This window comes from Nuphar pumila, chromosome 16, assembly GCF_984573655.1.
Source record: "Nuphar pumila chromosome 16, dmNupPumi1.hap1.1, whole genome shotgun sequence".
Lineage (NCBI taxonomy): Eukaryota > Viridiplantae > Streptophyta > Magnoliopsida > Nymphaeales > Nymphaeaceae > Nuphar > Nuphar pumila.
In genome coordinates, this window is record NC_143264.1 from 59,833,394 (window position 1) to 59,856,761 (window position 23,368).

Below are 23,368 nucleotides of genomic sequence, written 5' to 3' on the forward strand. Positions count from 1 at the left end.
AATTAAAAGTGTTAGTGATACTACCTCATTGAATCTGAAAAATCAAATTTATGATATTCTTAGTAGTCACAACCTTCAAATTCAGAATATGCGAGGACAAGGGTACGATGGTGCTAGTAATATGCGGGGTGCTTGGAATGGGCTCCAAGCATTATTTTTGAAGGATTGTCCTTATGCATATTATGTCCATTGTTTTGCACATCGTTTGCAATTAACATTGATTTCTGCAGCTAAGGATGTTCGTGACATTTGGCAATTCTTTTCTCATTTGGATAATGTTGTTAACATTATTACTTCTTCGCCTAAGCGTGTTGGTGAGTTGAAAGCTGCACATAGAAAAGAAATTGAGCATTTGTTAGAAATTGGAGAACGGTCGACAGAAAGTGGGGCTAATCAGATTGGGAACTTGCATAGAGTTGGAGCTACTCGTTGGAGTTCTCATTATGAATTTGTAAAGAGCTTGATGGATATGTACGTTGCAACATGTAAAGTATTTGAGTGCCTGATTGAAAATTCTCCAAGTGCTAGATCTGAGGCTGAAATTGATGGTGCATACACTTGCATTATAAGTTTTGAATTTGTATTTGTCTTGCATTTGATGAATCGAATATTTGCAGTTACTGATATTCTATGTCAGACCCTTCAAAAGAAAAATCAAGATATCTTGATTGCTATGAGATTTGTCTACACTACAAAGACTGTGCTTCAAGCTTTGAGAGAAGATGGTTGGGAAAAATTCCTTCAAGAGGTTACATCATTTTGTTCAACAAATGATATTTGCCTACCTGACTTCAGTAGTTCATATATGGTTGGTCGATCCCGTGGTCGTGAGTATCCCTCAGCTGAGCATCACTATCATTTTGATGTTTTCAATAAAGCTATAGATTTCTTGTTGGTAGAGTTAAATACTAGATTTAATGACACATCAGTCGAACTTCTTTCTCTCAGTGCGACATTGGATCCTAGAAACTCATTTGAATCCTTTAATATAACTGATATTTGCAAGCTTGCAGAGAAGTTCTATCCTCAAGATTTTACACCACAAGATATATTTTACTTGAAAACAGAGTTACAACATTATCAGATTGATGTGGTTTCTGATCCTCGATTTCAAGTACCTACTCTACCTGATTTGTATCAAAAGTTGGTTGCAAGTGGAAGGTCAAAAAGTTATGTCATGCTAAATAGATTATTTCGTCTTGTATTGACATTACCAGTTTCTACGACCACTACAGAATGAGCATTCTGAGTGATGAAGCGTGTGAAGACGGAAATTCGTAACAAAATGGACGACGGTGTTCTTGCTGACTGTATGACATTGTACATCAAACGAGAATATACTATGACTTTAGTTATAGATTCTCTTATAGATGAATTTTATGCTGCGAGTAACCATCGGGGCCCATTTTAGTTGGTACTTTCTTATTTTGATTTATTTTGTCTTAAATAAAATTTATGCATTGTTATGAACTTCAAATTATCGCACCAGTGTTATATATTGCCATTAGATAATGTTTAAGAACTTTATGTTGAGATTGAAAAAGACTGCAGCAGATAGTTTGATTTGAACATATGAAATAGATTTTTATTAATAATTATAGCCATTTTTTATTTTACCTCAAAAAAAATTCCGGGGACGCTGTCCCCGATGTGTGTGGTCATCCATTATAGGGCATGATGGATGGCCACAATAAAAAAAACATGAAGAAGGACTCGACGGAACACACATGCCTTTTGATAGATGGCCAGCAGCGTTCCAATGTAGCTGCACACCTAAGGGTTGTGCAACTATCACCTTCTCTCTCTCTATATATATATATATATATGTGTGTGTGTGTGAAAGTGGTAGTTGAATTTTTAATCCTTGAATATTTAATAAAATCTTAGACCGATATTTCTTTTAAACCTTTAAAAAACCTACATGCATAACATAATCTCTCTCTATATATATATCTTAGATGGTCCAACCAAAAGAAGGTTCAAAATCTACGATAAATGATGGTGTTCCTTCTCTAATGATCTAATTTTTCATCGATCAGACTTGTGAGAGTGACATGTTTTAGATTATAAATTTCCAATGTTTAAATGTGTTTTTGAAAGTGCTAAAAACCAATAGCCCACAATACTTGCATTATAAAGTTTTAAATGCATTGTGAGCAGTCAATTTTTTACATTTTGAAAAATATCTATATAAAGCGTATTTCTTACTAAATAAATTATAAAAACCAAATATATGAGGTTTGATTGATGATATGGTCAAGTATCGGATAAGAGGAGTAGTTGGATCGTCAATGGTTGTAGATATTCAAGAGTGCAAAATCATATTTCTTGATCTCAGTGGATTCGATTCTAAGCAAATGAACCTGGCCGGGTTAGATTTGCAAAAACCTATAAAAATCTTAGGTTTAGGTATCAGTGACACGAGTGGAAGATGCTCAGACACACTCACATGTACATTCATTACCTTATCATTTTAAATACTGTTTAATAATTTTTAATAAGATTTTAATAAAAACAAATGTTATATATTAAAATATAAAAACATAATTTTTATTGATTAAAAATTCAAAAAATCCTGTCACCTTATGCTATTTTATAACAAAAAAAAAATTCAACTTGCGTGTTGAACTCGAGTCATGTATCGGGTCGTACAGTTTGTGATGCGAGAGCGCAGAGAAGCTAGGATGTCACACGGCATGTCATTTTGGATGGGTGTCCCTAGTGACACGAGCATAAATTCTCGGACACGCCAACATGGACACTAACATGTACGGATATTATTTAAAAAATAGTATTATTATTTAATAAAAACATAATTTACTATTCAAATATAAAAAATAGTTTTTATTAATTAAAAATAAATCCGTATCCTATTCCTTAATAAAATTTCGAATTTGCGTCACGTGTCCTCGTATCCACGTATTTTTTTTTATATAGGCAAGGAGTCGGTCCAGGTCGGATCGCCCCAACCTCAACCCGTGCTCGTTCTCGCTTTTCAGGCCATCTTTAGATCGGGTCCGCCCATCTCCAGGGGTAGGGTTTCCACCCCAAAAATATTTAAACCCCAGGACTTACAACGCTAAGCTTTCTGACAGAGGAGGAGGAGGTCGACGACGACAAGGAGCAGCAGCGGAAAGGAGGACGAGGAGTTGCAGAGTCCTCCACTTCACTGAGCCAAAATGGTCCGCACCTCTCTCTCTCTCTCTACTTTAACATGTATTTTGTTCGCACTATGTGCTCATTTGCTGCTTTCGTAATCCGAGAGGATCTTCGGTTGCCGATCTTTCAATAGATTACGTCATGGTGCTTACGGCATAAATAAATCAGGACTTTCTATGAATCAGGTTTAGGGTTTTAGGATTTTGCTTTCAATTTTTTTTTTACTTTTTTTCCATGTGCATTATTTGGTTTTGTTGTTAGATCGGGTAATTTTGTATGAAGCATTTGAGCTTCTATATGGTTGAACTGTATTTTGTTCTGAATTTGATGTCATAGCTTTGAGGGAATCTGCAGATCGGCTGCTTGTGTTCCGAAGGGCTTCATAATTTTGAATTACATATTATTGGGTGGGTGGTGAAGCTGATTCTTGCCCTAACACGATCACTATGTCATACTCAACATTGAAATTGGATTGGAATCATGTCTTTCATCTCTAGTCTATCATCTGCTTTTGGCTAAAAAAATGTACGTTTTCTTAAGCTTCCGACATGGAAGCTGTTAGTGAGTGGGTTCGTCGATTCACCATCAAATGCGGTGTGTTTTATGTGATTGAGAAAAACTTTATGTTAAGTTCATTGAGCATAGAGGGGATTAGATCTTTATTATGTTTGCAATAAGCAAATCTATGTCAGGTTGGCTCTTATCAGTGACTAATGGATAGTAAGTTATTGTAATTGACAAATATTCTATCTGTGAAATATCAATATGATAATACGAATAGGTGGATATTTGGCATTGAGGCCGTTTGTACGACTGAACAATGTGCTGAAATGCTTGCTGTCAGCTTTAGCCAGAGTTTATTAATGGTTCACTTTGATTGACTTGATTAACAATCCTAGCTATAATTGAACCCAGTGCTGAGCTTGTTTGGCAATCAGCCGAGCTTGAGGATATATATATATATATATATATATATATATATATATATATATATATATATATATATTTGCACGAACAGGCGGACGGATGCAGTGCCTTTTTTAGTGCACAAAAAGGAACTTAATGGCGTTACACCCACCACTAAAGGGCTTTTCAGTGGCACAGTGTGTGTGTGATGGACATTGTGCCCTCAAACATTGGAAAAATGTGAATCTACCCGACTCCATCCATGCCTGACCTGTACCAGATAGGGTTTTTTAATAAATTTTGGTGTTTTTTCAAAATTATAACCTTATAAATGTGTTCTACATGCTTGTTTTCATAGGAATCGGGTCTTGGATCATTTGATTCCGATGTGTGGATAGGTTTTATAAGGTTCCAAAGTCAATGGTCTATAATTTTTTAAACTTTTGAGGCTCCAAAAACCATTTTTTTTTATCCAAAATGCATGATCCAAGAGTTAATTTCTAGTGAATCGATCATGCAGAGCACATCCATAAGGTCAGATTTTCGAAAAAAGCCCATCGAGTACGGGTAGGGTATATTACGACTGCTTATATATATATATTGCTACTGTCTATTGTATGTAAAATCTAGTTGGAAAATTATAGATGCAAGTTATACTTGCTCAATCTGACTTCATAAATGTGTTCAACATGGTTTGTTTGCTAGGGTTGACACTTTGAACGTTTTTTTTATGTTAAATATGATTTTTGAAACATGAATTTTTGGTACATTGTTGGATGTTGATTTTTGAAGCCTTAAAAAAACTACCGATGCAACTTTTCGAAAAAGTATTTTAAAAACGGTTTTTCAATGAAAATTGTTTGTGTAAACCGTGCACCAAATTCCAATTTTCGGCTCACACTAGTGGTGAAGTCTGGGTCGAACACAAAGAACATATTTAACAACTTTTGTACCCCATGCAATTACAATTTTTATTGCCTTGAATAAAAGTAATTAAATAACTGAAATGTATTACCCTCTGTGGGGGGCTAAAAAATAAACAGGCCTGACCCTCTGACTCTAAAAAAATAAAATAAAGAAAAGTAAAAATTGCAGGGCTTCTTTTTCTCACGATCTAGCATTTTTCTCGTAAAACGTTCATGACCCTTCGCTATTGCACTCTTATCCTTCAAAGTGATCCCACCAAAAGAACACAGAAACAAGCCGAAAGAAAAAATTTCTAAAAACAAATGTTAGTTGTATAAAAACAAGGAACAATAATTAAAACTAAATACTCTATCAAACTAATTACTTTGATCTAACAACTAACTCAAGTGTAATAAATTAATATTCTAACTATAAAATGAATTAAAACTGACTCTGACTAACTAATTAGAATCAAAGAAACAAGTCAGATCTAAACTAGCAATTTAAAATTAACTCAAGCAATGAACTAATGTTGAATTAAATTAACTAATTAATAACTAAAATATAAACTCAAACAACTAATTAAGTGTAAAACTAACATGCTCTAACTGTGAATGACTGCTACCACAGCTAACTCATAACAAAAATGTTAGCCGAGAGAAATTGATCTTCGTGAATCACGTTGGATCGTGATTAATGCTGACAATGTTTGGTTCATGCACCTGTTGATTTTTGAGTATATATATTAAAAAAATGTTGAACAGATTACCACGTTAAATCATGATCAACGATTTATGTTAATCAGGTTGAAACCTGCCCAACAATCACACTGAATGCGTTCCAATCTTACCGAAGACACTGCATTCAATCAAGCCATTGCAAGTTATCGTAAACCGATTTTTTTGAACAGAAGATGTGCAGTCCTTGAATCCGATTGAATCAAAATAATATAAGATCAAGATTTGAAAACTCACACTAACTCTGATCTATTGCAAACCGCGTGGTCCGATCACGTTGATGATATGCGTGACTTGATTCACGCATGATCTGTTGGATGATGTTTAAAAAAAATCAAATATTGCAAATCAAAAATCTGTGCGCAACCCAACACTTCACGTCGGACATTGGCTGTCACAAAACTGATATGCGTGAATGCACAGATCGGTTTCTGACCTCCAAAAAAAAACAGTGTTGCGTTTTCTAACTAGAACATTAATGAAAATAAAAAGACAACTATTATACAATGCAATATATTATTATTATTATTTTCTTATGTACAGAAAAAAACATGAAATCAACGAATCTAAATGAACCAATAATACTGAAAATATAATACAATATATGCAATAAATCTAACTATCTATGAATCTAATAAAGAGGTGGGGGAGAAGAAGCATACCTGGCAGTTTGCTTCCGATGGAGGGATTGAGAAGAGTGGTCATCTGTTGAAATCGAGTGCGTACCACTACCCTCCGACGATGGGGAGAATAAGAAGCCAACGACGATGAGGAGAGAAATAAAGAAGAAAAAAAAGAAAAATAGGGAGAAGAGACTTGCTGGAGAAGAGAGAGAGAAGAGAGAGAGGATGTGAGGGGGTGTGAATTGCAATGTGGAAGACGCCCCTCTCAACCTCTAATGAGACTATTTATTTGATCATGCATAATTTTTATGCATATTATATCTATTTCAAGGTCATGATTATATGTGAAACAAGGCTAAATACCCATGTTTAATCGAATTTTGGCATGACACTTCGTATATTTCAAAAAGACAAAAAATTGTGCAATGTGAACCCATTTGAGATTTTTTGGAAATATAACTTTTTTAACAGTTTTTTAAATAGTTTTTGAAAAAGGAAGTCTTTTGAATTTCTTAAAAATTTGTGGGGTCTTTTAGAATTTTTTTTAAAACAAGGTTGAACCCTAGTTTTTTTATAAATAGTCTCATTAGAGGTTGAGAGGGACATCTTCCACATTGGAATTCACGCCCCCTCACATCCTCTCTCTCTCTCTTCTCCTTCTTCTCCAGCCAGTCCCTACCCCTATTTTTTTTTTCTTCTTCTTCTTCCTTTCTTTCCTTGTCGTCGTCGGCTTCTTTTTCTCCACATCGTCGGAGGGTGGTGGTATGCGCCCGATTTCAACTGAGGACCGCTCTTCTTCTTAATCCCTCCATCAGAAGTGAGCTGCCAAGTATGCTTCTTCTCCCCCATCTCTTTATTAGATTCATAGATAGTTAGATTTATTGCATACATCATATTATATTTTCAGTATTATTGGTTCATTTAGATTCGTTGATTTCATGTTTTTGTTTTCTGCACATTAGAAAATAATAATAATAATAATAATAATAATATTTTGCATCGTATAATAATTGTCTTTTTATTTTCGTTAATGTTCTAGTTAGAAAACGCAACGGTGTTTTTTTTGGAGGTCAGAAACCGATCTGTGCATTCACGCATATCAGTTTTGTGACACAGCCAATGTCCGACATGAAGTGCTCGATCGCACATAGATTTTTGATTTGCAATATTTGATTTTTTTTAAACGTCGTCCAGCAGATCACGCGTGAATCAGGTCACGCATATCATCAACGTGATCTGACCACGCGGTTTGCAATAGATCAAAGTTAGCATGAGTTTTTGAATCCCGATCTTCTATCATTTTGATTCAATCGGATTCAAGGACTGCACATCTTTTGTTCAAAAAAATTAGTTTACGATAACTTGCAATGGCCTGATTGAATGCAGCGTCTTCGGTAAGATTGCAACGTATTCAACGTGATTGTTGGACAGGTTTCAACCTGATTAACGTAAATCGTTGATAACGATTTAACGTGGTAATCTGTTCAACATTTTTTTTAATATATATACTCAAAATCAACAAGTGCATGAACCAAACACTGTCAGCATTTATCACGATCGAGCGTGATTCACGCAGATCCGTTTCTCTCGGCCAACATTTTTGTTATGAGTTAGCTGCGGTAGCTGTCGTTCATAGTTAGAGCATGCTAGTTTTATGATTAATTAGTTGTTTGAGTTCATATTTTAGTTATTAATTAGTTAATTTAATTCAACATTAGTTCATTGCTTGAGTTAATTTTAAATTGCTAGTTTAGATCTGACTTGTTTCTTTGATTTTAATCAGTTAGGTAGAGTCAATTTCAATTCATTTTGTAGTTAGAATATTAATTTGTTACACTTGAGTTAGTTTGTTAGAAACTTAGAGTATTTAGTTTTAATTATTGTTCCTTGTTTTTATACAACTAACATTTGTTTTTAGAAATTGTTCCTTTCGGTTTGTTTTTTTGTTCTTTTCTGTTTTGCAGGTGAGATCACTTTGAAGGATTAGAGTGCGAAAGCGAAGAGTCGTGCACGTTTTACGAGAAGAAGGCTAGATCGCGAGAAAAAGAAACTCTGTAATTTTTACTTATTTTATTTTATTTTTTAAGGTATAGAGGGAAAAGAAACTCTGCAATTTTTACTTTTCTTTATTTTATTTTTTTAGGTCTAGCAGGTCATTTATTTTAAGTTGGTTTGGAATAAGGCTTGTTTATTTTTTAGCCCCCCCACAGAGGGTAGTATATTTTAATTATTTTTATTCAAGGCAATAAATATTGTAATTGCGTGGGTTTAAACACATTCCTTGTGTTCGAGTTAAAGCTGAAAATTGAAATTTGGTGCACGATTTACACAAACAATTTTCATTGAAAAAACCTTTTTAAAATACTTTCTCGAAAAGTTACATCAACTACCTTAATGGTGCATTTGAACGCCTCATATCTGAGCTGACATCGTGTTGGTTAATGCAGTGGAGGCTCATGCCAAAGATCCGAGGCTCCCAAACATGGGATCCTTGAAATAAAGGGAGACAGAGAGAGATCCAGGTTTGAGGATCTCTAATTCGGTCAAACACACCCTAAATGTTATAAGAACATGATCCAAAATCCGTTTTCTACTAAAGAAACTATATAGATCAGTGTCACCTATATCATCGATATTTTGAAAATATCACGATAATATCAGTGATATGAAGTCAACCTATATTATTTGCAATTTATTATGATATTTTCAAAATATCGCCAATACTTAAAATATCACGATATCTTTGAGAAAAACTCATTTTTAATATTTTAAGCATGCTTTTTTTTATTTTTTGTTTCTTTTATATTTTAAAACCTTCTAAAACTTATTTCTTTATATTTTGAAAGAAAAATCATGCAAGACTATTATTTTCTTATCTTTTTTCATTTTTTATATTTGTAAACTCCCGAGATTTTCCAACTTATGAAAATCTCTTCGAGAAATACCCTTGCCAAGAAAAATCCTTGAACGATATTGTTGACTATGATATAGATCACATATACAAAAAAGGTGTTTTCTACTAGATTGTGTGTACGAACGATTATAATCACTTTATATTGTAAATAATGTATTGAAATAACGGAAAATGCAAAAACAATGCTACTAAGGGCTTACTAGATCACAATCACAAAAGTACACAAGCACAAACCAATGCCACTAAGGGTTTACAAGATCACAATCACAATGTGCATAAGCACAAGTCCACTATGGGACAATACAATAACCAACAAAGGACAACAACAACAACAACACTAAGTGCATATAAAACATTAAAGAACTAAATAGAAAAAACACAAAACTTAAAAATATTTATCTTTATTGAGCATAAATGCATAAGAGAAGCATTATGGAGACAAGATGTCCCTTATATACACAAAGAAAGACCCAAAAGGGAGCAACCATAGAGTCGTTGGGAGCTCTCAACGGTTATAAATATAGTGGCTGGGATGCTTCCAATGACTCTTGAGAACAAAAGACCTTAATATCTTTGGTCTTTGGGATAAAGACAATACAAAAATAAAAATAAAGAAAAAAGAAAAATTTGTCCCTAGAGGACAGAACCTATTACAAGGAAAAGATGAAAATACTCCTATTACAGTGATAAACAAATATATATATATAATGTATATATATATTACAATATTAAATATATATATATATATATATAATATGTATACATTATATACATACATCTTAACACACAGTACACTCGCACACAAATTAAATATTATGTTCAATGTTGTGAAAAGCGTTGAGACCTAGCATAGCACTCCGAAAACTGAAGCGAGGCACAAGCCTTGAGGAGTAAAGCGTAACCTCAATTTTTTTTAACTTTAAAAAACATTTAAAAATATCTACAAATACAGATATACTCATAAGTAGCAAATGAACTTACAAATATCCTCTATATCTTACTTAGCAGGAAACATGTATTAGTTTAGGCATTTTTCATGAATATTATGTATTTATTGCTGCTGTCACTTGCCATACATGGGAGATCATGCTACCAGGAGATAAACATATAACCAAATATATGAGATCAAAAGGATGGATCAACAAAAAAAAACATAGTTGCATTGCACTTAAAAACAAACAACAAAAGAACAAGAATGTCTACAATCAAAGCATAATAAAGCAATGTCAACCACAGCCAAGTATTTAGATTGCATCTAAGGCCTATCTACTCTTCTAGATAGACAGCAGCAGCAGCATTGAAAAAAAATCATCAATACTAAGAGGACATGCCCAAAGATGACAAAAAAAAAATGCTTCACAAGAATAGCATGATTTCCTAGAAACTGGACTGATATAATTACAAGAAGCATGTGTTTGTGACAACTCAGGTAGGGAAATTGTATTTATCCTTGCAATTCCGTCCCAACTAACATAAAAATACTTATAAGATAAGACTGTTTAGCACCTGTTGGAAAAGCAAGAGAGTTGAGTTCTTCTTCTTCTTTTGTTATTTTTTCTTCCGCTTCTTCTTAGAGACTAGACGCGAGAGAGAGAGGGAGAGTCTAGAGGTGAGAGAGAAGGGGGGGAGTTGAGATGCAGAGAGTGAGGGAGAGACGAGAGGCAAGAAAGAGGGAGAGTCGAGATGCAGAGAGAGAGAGAGGGAAAGTCGAGAGGCAAGAAAGAGGGAGGGGCAAGAAGCCCGACACTATGAGCCCCAAAATCGTGGTCAAATGGGGACTTTGACCCCCATTTGACTAAGGCATGCCTCGCTCTAAGGCGTACGCCTTATAACCCATAAGGCGTGTGCCTTGGGGCTTTTGCGTTATTTACTTGCGCCCTATGTCATAGGGATTCAGCCAACCAAGTGTCGCACCCGCGTCGATGCGACGCGGGTGTGCGTGCGTGTGCGGCACCCAGTGCGATCAATCCGACCCTAAATGTCCAAGTTTTGGACTTTAAAAAAAAAGAGCCCGATGAAATGGGTTGAGAGGAGGATTAGGGCAAAAAAAATTTGCCCTCTCCTCCAGACCCCGACGTTGCGACCCGTCTCCTGGCCCCGACGCCGGCGCGACTACGAGCTACGACCGTCCGGCGATGTCTCCTCTTCATCTCCAACCCGAGTACGCATTCTCTCCTTCAATCTCTCTCTCTCCTCGTCTCTCTATCTCTTTCAATCTCTTTCCAATGCCTCTTTTTTCTCTATTAAAACTTAAAAATTATATATATATATATATATATAAAATTTTATATATATACCCTCCTGCACCCAAGTTTTTTTAAAGTGACACATCACCGCACCCGCACCCATGTGACATAGCCTGCACCTCAAGGTACAAAGGACCTCGCCCTAGGGGAAGAGAATAGAGGGAATAAGCAAGGAGGAGAAGAGCATCGAGAGGAAGAGGGGAGGGGAGTCATGCCCTTAAACCACCTCCCCTCTTTTGTGTGTGTTTTTAATACTAGAAAAAGGATAAAAATGAACTCGGTCAACGTTGTCAAAAGCGCTAGTCGACGCCTAGGCAGATGACCCCAAAAAAGGCTAGTCGAGACCTAGGCGGGACCAACTATTAATAAAAGCATAAACATTACAATAAATATCAAGGTTGTATGTATCATATCCTAACCCGTATCGTTCGGGACCAAAATAAGATGCGTATCATATTGTATCAAAAATCATAAATTTTGAAAAATTAAAAATTCTAAAAAATAGCAAAAAATCTAAAATATCATAACGCACAACAAATGATGAAATGCACAAAATGCAACCATAAAATCCCATGTGAAACATTTATGTCTCTATGAGATACGTAACAATACATCATCAATCATCAAAACTCACAAGAACAATAGTAATATCTTCAATTAAGAAATAAGAACATGCCACAAGATTCATCAAAAAGCAAAAAAACTAAGTTTATGAATACTTAACCGTTACAAATTATAATACATGACCAAGTTTTTAAGTATACCATCAATCATCATCATCATTGTCATTATCTTCTTCTTCTCCTTCTTCAACATTCAAATCATCTCCAATATTCTTAGGGTCTTTGTCATCTACGTCCTAAGCTCCCTCCACGTTTGTTCATTGAATGTCCTCTTCATTTATGAGGTTTGCTTCTTCTTGAAACCATTCATCCAATATATCAAAGTTTTCTTAATTGATGTGATCAAATTGTTTTTTGTGCCTTCTTGATGACAACTTTTGTATTTGCGTAAAAGATAACATGAAAATTTAAAATTAGTTGTGTTTTGTATGCATAAAAAATATTAAAATTAAATAACACATGAATATGACAAATAAAATTTATAATTTTAAAATTACCTTTGCCTTAGTCGTAAGTTGTAGCGAATGTACATGAGGTCATTGACTCTTTTGTTCTCTAATCTATTTTTTCGCTTTGTATAAATTTGCTCAAAGATGCTCCAATTTCTTTTGCATCCACTTGTACTGCATGACCTAAGATGCAAATAGCAAAAGCTCTTAGGTTTGGAACATCACTTCCAAACCTACTCCACCACATGTATGAAAATAACAAGACAATGAGAAATCAATAAGACAATAACTAATACAAATCATACAATTATACACAACATCATAACTAAATAACAATATGAAATTGAAATCGAAATCGAAATCTGAATCTGAATCTGAATCTGAATCTGAATCTGAATCTGAATCTGAATCTGAATCTGAATCTGAATCTGAATCTGAAGCTGAAGCTGAAGCTGAAGCTGAAGCTGAAGCTGAAGCTGAAGCTGAAGCTGAAGCTGAAGCTGAAGCTGAAGCTGAAGCTGAAGCTGAAATGAAATGAAATGAAATGAAATGAAATGAAATGAAATGAAATGAAATGAAATGAAATGAAATGAAATGAAATGAAACTGAAATGAAACTGAAATGAAACTGAAACTGAAATAGACAAATAAATTACCTGGGTGCATTGTGGTACGGTTTCACATTGCTGCAAGTCTTTCTATATCATACAATGCATTGTCGTAAATATTCATTTCCTTATGAATCCGATCTTGAATGCTATAACCAACATTCAACCTTTCAATGCAATCCAAGAGACTTTTGTTGACTTCTCTACCCATCTTAAATGTAGGATAATATCTAAATGCAAGATTTAAATAATACGCTGCAACATGAAGAGGTTGATGAAGCTGCCTAGTCTACTTATGGTCAATGATGTTGCATAGGGGTGACAAAATCTGACACGACCTGCCAACCCGACCCGCCAACCCACTTCTTAGCCGGGTTTGGCTTAAACGGGTTCGTGTCGTAAACGGGTCGACCCGCCTAACCCGTTTATTAAACGGGTTACCCGTTTAATAAACGGATTAGGCGGGCGGTCAACCCGTTTACTCGACCCCGACCCGTCCGCCAACCTGTTTACTCGAACCCGACCCGCTAACCCTCCTGTCAACCTGTTTACCCGCCTGCTAACATGTTGACCCGCCAACCCGACCCAATTGCCACCCCTAATGTTGCATATAGGCAAATACAATTTTTTTTCTATTTAAATTATCTCTAATAACCTCTTTTACTTTATCTATGGCCTCATAGAGATAAGTCTTAGCTAGTTTGTCTTCGCTGTCAACCAATCGAGGCACCTTCACCAAAGGTATACTTATTTTCAATAACCTAACACGTGAATCTCAAAATTCACTTCTAAATAGAATATCTACAATTTCTCTTGGAGTTTTTTTGAATGGGGATATGCATACCACTCATCTGAAGAAAACATCTTTTTAAGTGCACTTCTATTTTTTACAAGACTCTGCACTGCAAAAATTAGTAGCAAATCTAGTTAATACGCTATGAATCAACTCAATACCATTAGTATACTTTCTCATTAAACTCAAAATCCATGCATGATTATAAATAAATTTTATAATTTTTGGCAGCATTCAACTGTATGTCGTATCTCATCCATGCTGCAAATGTCCTCAAGCAAGAGGTCTATGCAATGGTTAGTACATGGGGTCCAAAATAATAACCCATAATTTTTTGTTAGTTATTTACCTGCTGCCCTATAATTCGATGCATTATCAGTAATGAACTATACAATGCTTTAAGGTTTAACCTCTTCCACAACCTCTTAAAAAACTCTTAACGATACTATCTTTTGTTTTGTGCGTATCAGACAAATCAATTGATTTTAAAAACATAGTTTCTTTGGGGCAATTGACAAAGAAAATTTATCAAAGTTCTTGACTTTCTGTCTGTCCACCTATCTGCCATGATGTTACACCCAGGCTCTCTCCATGGCTGTCTCATATCATCACAATATGCCTTCACTTCACTTCATTTACATTAGCATCTAAAATTTTCTCTCAAAGCATGATACGAAGGCATCTTGTATCCAAGCCTAATACTGGTTATGGCTGGTTATGGCATCTGCCATGACATGAAAATGAAATAATTTTGCTTCATTGAAAGAAATGCAGACATCATAAAACCATTTCCCAATTGCGACATTCGCCTGCTCGACTAAATATTGAGTCATAGCAGTACGAATGTCGGGTTGCTCCCTAGGGGTGCAGTTCTAAAAGGGAAAGAGCTCCTAATAGAGCCTCTACTACTACCTCCTCTTGAAGAACTCCCATCTACTTCTCTTTCTCTTATTTTTGTGCTCGCGACACTACTACTAACATCAGCCACACCTTTCTCCTTTGCTGCAAAACTTTTTACTTTTGATACTACGCTAGGGGCTGTAAGATCAAAAGTAGATGGTTTATCTTTGTCTTCCTAGGTAAGGATGCACAATGAACTGAGCCGGCTCGAAGCTCGTCCATGCTTTAAATGAGCCGAGCTTAAACATGGTTCTAAGGCTCGGACGAGTAAACGAGCCAAGCTTGATCAGCCTACCGGGCTCGATAAATCTTGGTAGGCTCGATAAGGCTCGGATACAATTATATATATATATATAATATTTGCAATTCTATTCAACAAGTTATTGTTAGCCTAATGGGTAGGCCGTTGGGTTTTTATCAAAAGGCTCGTAGTTTAAATCCCGTTTTTCACTTTTCTTGTTGTTAATATAGAGTACTTTTAGTATATATATATATTATTTTCAGTGTCAATGACTAAAATATATGCTTTGGCTTAGTGGTGGGTCACTTGGGAAACTTGAGAGAGGTTAGGGTTCAAAACCCACCATCAACAGTATCTTTAAAAAATATATTTTTTGGTAATGCCTTGAAGCTCGGAACCGAGCCGAATTCAAACAAAATCATTCAAGCTCGGCTTCGAGCTTGAGTCGATCTTGGACAAAAATATTTTGCACCGAGCCGAGTTCGAACAACCTAGGCTTGGCTAGAATTCGGCTCATGTGCATCCCTACTCCTAGGGCTGCGCACACCTCATTTTTGCCTTATATCTTTTTTTGTCTTTTTTCTTTCAAACCAGTAAGTAATTGCTGACATTGTCATTTCATAACATCCGACAGAGACTTTGACTTGCAAGTTGCAACATTTAGATGTGTCCCTGCTAAATGATGCTTCAACCGAGAGATACCACTCGAAATAACAATATAGCGATAGTTGTACTTGATTTTCAATCGGGTTTCACTCATTATTCGAGTGCCCCATTGCTATGATCATTTGATACCATCTTCCCCCAAAAAAGCTCAATAAAAAGCAAAGAGTAGTTTTTTTTACCTTAACCCACTTTCTTGAGAGAAAATGGTGAAAATACACTCTTACTTGATAAAACCGCAAAAACCCTCTTCTTTACGCACAGATCAGCCGTCAAATCGCTCTCATGAGTCTTAAGGTGCACGAATACCCCTCTAATGGCCTCTACACAAATGAGGGAGTCGACACTCAAGAGGTATTTAAAACCCAAAAATGAAAAAAAATGTTTCGGCCCTTTTTTAAGTGCGCCACACCTATATTGCACGATATATCGTATTGTATCAGTTTTTTTATAGTAACGCAACCTTGATAAATAGTTAAATTAACAAATATATCATGGTAATTATGAATTAAGCATACGAGTGTAATTCAATGTAAAATATCATAAAATTTGGAAAATTGCATATCATTGAACATAAATCGTATCTATGTTGTATAATGTATCTCTCTCTCTATATATATGTCTCTGTGTGTGAAAAACATGGGTATACATGAACAAAAATAAAACTGAAGGAAAAAGGAAGAAAAGAAGGAAAAGAGAAGAAAAAAGAAAAAGAAGAAGAAAAGGAAGAAAAAAAGAAGAAAAGGAAGAAAAAAAGAAGAGAGTGGAGGGGCGAGAGGAGGAAGAAAAAAGAAGGAAATTTCCAAAAGAAGGAAAAAAGGAAAAAGAAAAAGGGGAAAAAGAAGAAAAAGACAAGTATAAGAGGAAGAGGTGGAAATAGAGAAGGTGGAGGGGCAAAAGGAGGAAGAAGAAAAGAAGATAAAAAAAGAAGGTAAAAAGGAAAGAAGGTGAAAAAAAGAACAAGAAGAAAAGGATAGAAGAAAAAAGAAAGGGTTTGGGGTAGGTGGAAGAAGAAGAAAAAGCAAAAAAAAGAAGAGAAAAAATAACAAAAGATAATGACAACCATTTCTCCACGGCCTAGTCCGAAAAAAAATAGAGCCTTACTACCTAGACCCATAAGCCCTAGGCGGTAACCCTGCATCTAGCCCGCACCGCTTTTGACAACTAAGGACCGTGTCCATGTAACATGGGTTGCAAGTTATGTCATGGGATACCCCCAAATGCAAGGTGTTCCTCCAAGTATTGTTCAATGTGTAATATGATGTTGGGCATGCCCTGATGTGTGTGGACATGGTCAACTTTGTATTAAGTGTGTTAAAAATTGAGAGAGATGAATAAAAACAGATTCAACACATTATTTGTCTCTTCATTTCATCATGTCACCTTTACTTGTGTGCAAAAATTTAATCACAAAAAATCCTTACAATACAAATCTTTTATTTATTTGAAAGTTCATAAGAAAAACATTTATATAAAGGAAAATTTTGTACAACTAAATTTTAAATTAAATATATTACAAAAATGCCATGAAAAAACATAGTTACAGTTATTTTGCTTAATCTAAATCTGCAGTGTGTTTATCATTGTTCATTTGCTAAAAGTCATGTTTTTGACCAAATCATATTAACTAGAAAATCTGATTTTTCATTATCAAGTTTATTGCAATACAAGCCATTGATTTTTTTATTGTTCTAAGAGCACTTTCAAACATGAAAAGTATACAGGGGTATGGTGTTTCAGATTGCGTCTCCTACAGGGATTTGCTGTTTATGATAAGGATAAATTTTATTTCATTGGGGGTTGTAGAAGATAGCAGGCTAGGGTGATGATTGAAGATATGTGTTGTGAATGTTTTGTTAACATATGCATCGATATATATATATATATATATTCCTTCAAATACACCATAATACCTGATAGGGGTATTATGGTCTTTTCACATAATACCCGATAGGGGTATTTATTTTTCTCCTTTTCTTTTTTTTGTATTTTTCCTTTTTTCTTTTTTTTAAGCAACATATTGGGAGCCCCCTTGTGGTCCCTTGAGTCTATAAATAGGGACACTCCCCCTTGTGCTTTGTATGACTTTTTGAGCTCCTCTTTTAATAAAAAGAGTACATTCTTTTTTATGTGTAGCCTTCTTGTAAGGCCTTTTTGTATTATTCCTTAGTGGATTTTCTCTTTGTGTGCCTTTGTGCCAAGTCCATTGTTGGACACTGTGAATGCATTTGCATTCTTGATTCATTCACATACTTCATTACATGGTATCAAGCCATCCGATTCTTCCAAGGTGAAATCTTGTCTCTCCCCACTTCTTTTATATATTTTCTTGTTAAAGCAATGAAGACCAAGATCGACCTATCATTTAAGCTCAATGGAAAAAATTACATGATGTGGGCATCCGCAATGAAAAATAATTTCAAAGGAAAGAAGCTTTGGGGTTATGTAATGGGGATCGTTCTGGAACCCCAACTTAAGCTCATAAAGATTGAAGGAGGTCAAGAAAAAGCTCTTGAGTGAGATGCTCGCCTCAAAGCAATTGAAGACCATCAACGATAAATGGAGGATTGGGAAAGCAACAATGCAAAAATCCTAGCATGGTTTATGAACAACGTTGAACTCAAGGTATGTGCAAATATTGCAAAATTTCGTCGAGCCAATGAAGCTTGGTTTTTTATGAAGGGTACGTGTACCCAAAAAGATCTTGCAAGAGCCTATTTTTTGCAAGAGAAAGTTAGAACTACAAAACAAGGGGATATGAGCATCCAAGATTACTATAGTTCTCTAAACTCTTTGTGGGATGAATTGGCTCTTTTAGAGCCTAAATGAGTGGCTATGGAGGATATAGAGCTTAGACAAAAACAAATGGAACAAGATAGATTGTTTCAATTTTTATTTGAGCTTCGTCCCGAATTTGAACAAGTAAGATCCTCACTCCATAGATTCACTCTTCCTCCATTAGAGGATGTCATTGCCGAAATTACTCAAGAAGAGACTCGACATGGCATGAGTAAAAGTGTGGATGAAGTTCTTGTCGTATCTAAACCCAACAATCATGTTAAGACATACAAACCTCTCCATTTTAATAAACAAGGGAATGGTGGAAGGAAGATGATTATATGTCATCATTGTTATGAGCCGGGACGGACATATCAAACCCGCATGCCCAAAATTGAATGGGACTTTCAAGCCTAAGGTGGCTTCCATTGAGGAATCCTTCACTAAAGAAGATGAAGGCAAAAGTGGGGATCTCAAGGACACAACAACAACAACAAACAACAACTACGCCTTCATCCCAAAACAATTGGGGTCGGCGATATGAACCAAAAAAGAAAATCATTCTGGGTCTTCCACATGAATCCTTCTCCTCCAATCAATGGATCTCAAGGACACACTTGGACAAATATCCATGTCTCTCCAACAAATCTTAAAGGGGTATTTATTTTTCTTCTTTTCTTTTTTCTGTATTTTTCCTTTTTTAAGCCACATATTGGGATCCCCCTTGTGGTCCCTTGAGTGTATAAATAGGGGCACTCCTCCTTGTGCTTTGTATGACTTTTTGAGCTCCTCTTTTAATAAAAAGGGTATATTCTTTTTATGTGTACTGTAGCCTTCTTGTAAGGCCTTTTCGTATTATCCCTTAGTGGATTTCCTCTTTGTGTGCCTTTGTGCCAAGTTCATTGTTGGACATTGTGAATGCATTTGCATTCTTGATTCATTCACATACTTCATTACACGTTTTACGGAAGTTTCAGCAGAGACAAGAGTGAAAGTCTATGTCACATAGGTGCGGGTGCGGCGATGTGGCACTTCAAACAAAACTTTGGGTGCGGGGGTGCGGGAGGATATATATATATATATATATATATATATATATATATATATATATATATATATATATATATATAAACAGTTGACATGTTTCTCAACTCGTTTAGTCACTACTCCGGATGGATATCACCTTAGTTTGAAAGAGGTTGCGTGTCATATAAAATCATGTGGACTAAGGTAGAGGAGAAAAGCTCAGGTTACACAAAACATGGGTCTAGTTCCATTGACTAAGCTGGTCTGCCTTTTGAAATTGGACTTGGGCTCCACATTTTTTCAGATGCATGCTTGAGACATCAGTATCTTAGGACAAATGATGCAGTCATGGCCTGTGTATTATTGATCCGTAAGCTAAAATGTCCATCATAAAGAAACTGACAAGTTAGGAACTCAAGCCTCTTCACCAGTGGTTCTACAGGCCGCTCCGAGGATTGAGAGAGAGGTACACAGAGAGAGGGGGTTGGGGGCTTAGCTGAGAAGAGAGAGAGAGAGAGAGAGAGAGAGACGAGGGGAGAGAGATTGAGAGAGAGAGAATGAAGACATACCTCGCCGTGCTGGAATCGCCGCGTCGGAGTCGCCGTGCCGTTGGGTTGGAGACAGAGAAGAGAAGGCATCAGGGTCGGGAAGGGGGGGGGGGGATTTTTTTGCCCTAATCCCCCTCTTCCGGATTTTTTTTAAAGTACAAAATTAGACACTTAAGACCCTGGGTGCGTTGACTGCACCCAGGGTCGGTTTGACAGCATTGGGTGCCGCACCCAGGTCGCGTTGATGAGGGTGCGGCACCCGGCTGGCCGAATCCTTGTGACATAGGTGAAGGTGTATTTGAATAATAGGAAATGGTGTTGTATGCTGTTAGCTGCATGTGAAGACCCTCTAGCATCTCCTGCTGTAGCTTCACTCTCAAATTATTTCCTCAGGTTTCTTTCATAAGGATCCTCTGTTGGCTATGGGTTTTGTCCTTTCATTTTTATGTTCATGCAATTCATTGTATTGGAAGGATAAGCCACCAGATTGGCTTCCGTTGTGGACAGATCTCATGTAACTGATTTATCTTCTTTAATATAATTCGGGGTAACCCCTCAATGTCTATTCTAAAAAACATGAAAAGTATACAATATACATCATCTAAAGCTTATTTTTTACATTTGTGAGTTCAGTTGCGTATAATGCATATGCCTTTCCCTTTAGGACAGTTTATGAGATAAGACTATTTAGGACCTACACACACCTCTCTCTCTCGATATATATATATATATATATCGAGAGAGAGAGAGAGAGAGGTTTATTGTCAAACACCCAAACTGTCCAATGCTAAATCGGACAAACAAGATGATCGCATGCGCGATCAGCAGCACACTGTTTTTGTGTTTTTTCGACCTTTAGCGGCAGTCTAAAAGTCGAAAAACACAAAAAAAGTATGTGTGGATGTACTGGGCGCATCCGACCTCGTTTGATGCCCAACGCATCCAACAATACATCTTCTTGTGTGTATATATATATATATATATGTGTGTGTGTGTGTGTGTGTGTGTGTGTGTGTGTCCTGTTTTAATTTTTACAAATAGTGAACTATCATCCCTTGTGCGTTTGATTCTGCCTTTGTGTCCATGTCCATTTGACATAGGTGGCAAGTTGCTTTGCTTGACAATTCCACATACACGATTTTGTTGTTGTACAAGTGAAATTACTTCAAACTTATTTTATTATATTTGTCCAGCTGTATAAATGGTGTAATTGTCTCTTTTTTCGGTGGGTTCCCCATTTTCTTAACAAATTTAACTATCGAAACTGTGTTTTACACTTTAGGCACGAGGGTTGAAGAAGCATTTGAAGAGGCTCAATGCTCCCAAACATTGGATGCTTGACAAATTGGGTGGAGCGTTTGTAAGTACACTGCAGTTGCCACTTTGAAAACTATTTAACTAATATTTTTTTATCTATACATTCACTTCTAATTAACTCACGTTTGTATTTTGTAGGCACCCAAACCATCTTCTGGGCCACACAAGAGTCGTGAATGCTTACCTTTGATACTCATTATACGAAACAAACTAAAATATGCCTTAACATATCGTGATGTTGTCTCAATCCTGATGCAGCGGCTTGTGACTGTAGATGGAAAAGTACGAACTGATCAAAAGTATCCTTGTGGATTTATGGGTACGTTTTATTACTTTTGCTTTTTCCTAAAAAATTATATGGGGAGTTGTACTTTTTATCTTTCATCAACCGAGCAGTTTAAAACCTTGCTTTTTCTGGCATTGCTTGCAGATGTTGTGTCCATTCCAAAAGTAAATGAGAATTATCGGCTTCTCTACGATACGAAGGGTCGCTTCCGCTTGCAATCTATAAAAGATGAAGAGGCAAAGGTATCTATATCTTTATGCTACGGAAGATTGCATCTGCTTCTGGCCACTGTTGTGATATATTTCTGATGATATTTTATCGTTTCATATGACACATTAGAACATGCCGAACCAGTTGCATTTTGTTGGATTTTATCTAGTGAACTAGGGCTAGAATACCTTATGTTTTCGTGGCAATACTGGAAATTTTATAGTCTGGCAGCTGTTCTTTCCCCATATATGTATGTAGTTAATTTGCCATATGTGTGTCATGTAATATCAGATTCATTCTGCCTATTTAGCCATCTGAAGCAATTCTTCTGCCCTTGCAGTTCAAGCTTTGCAAAGTCAGATCAGTTCAGTTTGGACAAAAGGGTATTCCATACCTGAACACCTATGATGGCCGAACTATTCGGTATCCAGATCCTCTTATCAAAGCTAATGACACCATTAAACTGGATATTGAAACAAACAAAATAGTTGACTTTATCAAGTTTGATGTTGGAAATGTTGTGATGGTGACCGGTGGTAGAAATCGTGGTCGGATCGGGGTGATTAAGAACCGTGAAAAGCATAAGGGAAGCTTCGAAATTATCCATGTTCAAGATGCTGCAGGACATGAATTTGCAACACGGCTTGGTAATGTGTTCACCATAGGGAAGGGAACTAAACCCTGGGTGTCCTTGCCCAAAGGTAAGGGTATCAAGCTCTCAATCATTGAGGAAGCCAGAAAAAGGAATGCGTCCGCAGTGGCTGCAGCGTAAGTATTTTGAATCAGGCGATTGAAGTATGCTGAATTAAATCAAGAAGGCCGTTTTGTGACATTTCTTTAGTTTCTATTTCTCTTTAAGAAAGTGGTTGAGGATTTTCCCTTAGTGTGGGATTAACTATGTTGAAGTTGTTAATTTTGGATGATTTTTTGTAGTGAGTGTTGCATGAATATTTTGGTTCTATTTCATTCCTTGCAAACTTCTGTTGAATTGTTGAAATTTTGTTTGGTTCTAGGCTTACATGTATAAGGATTGTGAAGTCCGTTATGTTATCATTTCTTTCTGTCGAGCCACTAAAATTACAGTAACAAAAAAAGATGGTTTTTCGATGTTAAAAAAAACTTAAAAAAATCATTTATTTCTTCAAATTTCAAAGTTTATTGGAAAAAAATGTTTAAACAGGTCTACTGATTATGATCATGAGGTCTACCTTTTCTTTTTTTGGGCTATGTAATTCCTCAAAATTTCAATTATTCCATGCCGTTATTTGTCATTAAGGGTTATTTAAAAACGTAACCATTTTTCTTTGTAATTCAAAATCTACTCAGAGAAATTGCTTATTTAAATTCATAAGTTTTATCTTCAGATATTTAAATGCATTTGTAATTATCTTTCTCCTAAGTATTGTTGGTAATCAGTAAGTTCTAAACATTACCAA

The 23,368-nt window shown here is 35.9% G+C and overlaps 1 protein-coding gene across 1 annotated transcript; it reads left to right on the forward strand.

The window, feature by feature from the left end:
- Positions 1-3,086: 3,086 nt before the first annotated feature.
- LOC149813297 (small ribosomal subunit protein eS4-like) lies at positions 3,087-22,970 on the forward strand. Its single transcript, XM_089992224.1, has 5 exons — positions 3,087-3,182; positions 21,402-21,479; positions 21,575-21,755; positions 21,867-21,964; positions 22,273-22,970. Exons 1-5 carry the CDS (start codon positions 3,180-3,182, stop codon positions 22,702-22,704), a joined length of 792 nt encoding a protein of 263 aa, XP_089848350.1. The 5' UTR covers positions 3,087-3,179; the 3' UTR covers positions 22,705-22,970.
- The last annotated feature ends 398 nt before the right edge of the window (positions 22,971-23,368 follow it).

What these genes read in the sequence shown, in the direction of transcription:
- LOC149813297 (XM_089992224.1), top strand. An exon ending in ACAAATTGGGTGGAGCGTTT is followed by an intron (nt 21,480 to 21,574) that starts GTAAGTACACTG and finishes TGTATTTTGTAG; the next exon opens with GCACCCAAACCATCTTCTGG. An exon ending in GTATCCTTGTGGATTTATGG is followed by an intron (nt 21,756 to 21,866) that starts GTACGTTTTATT and finishes CATTGCTTGCAG; the next exon opens with ATGTTGTGTCCATTCCAAAA.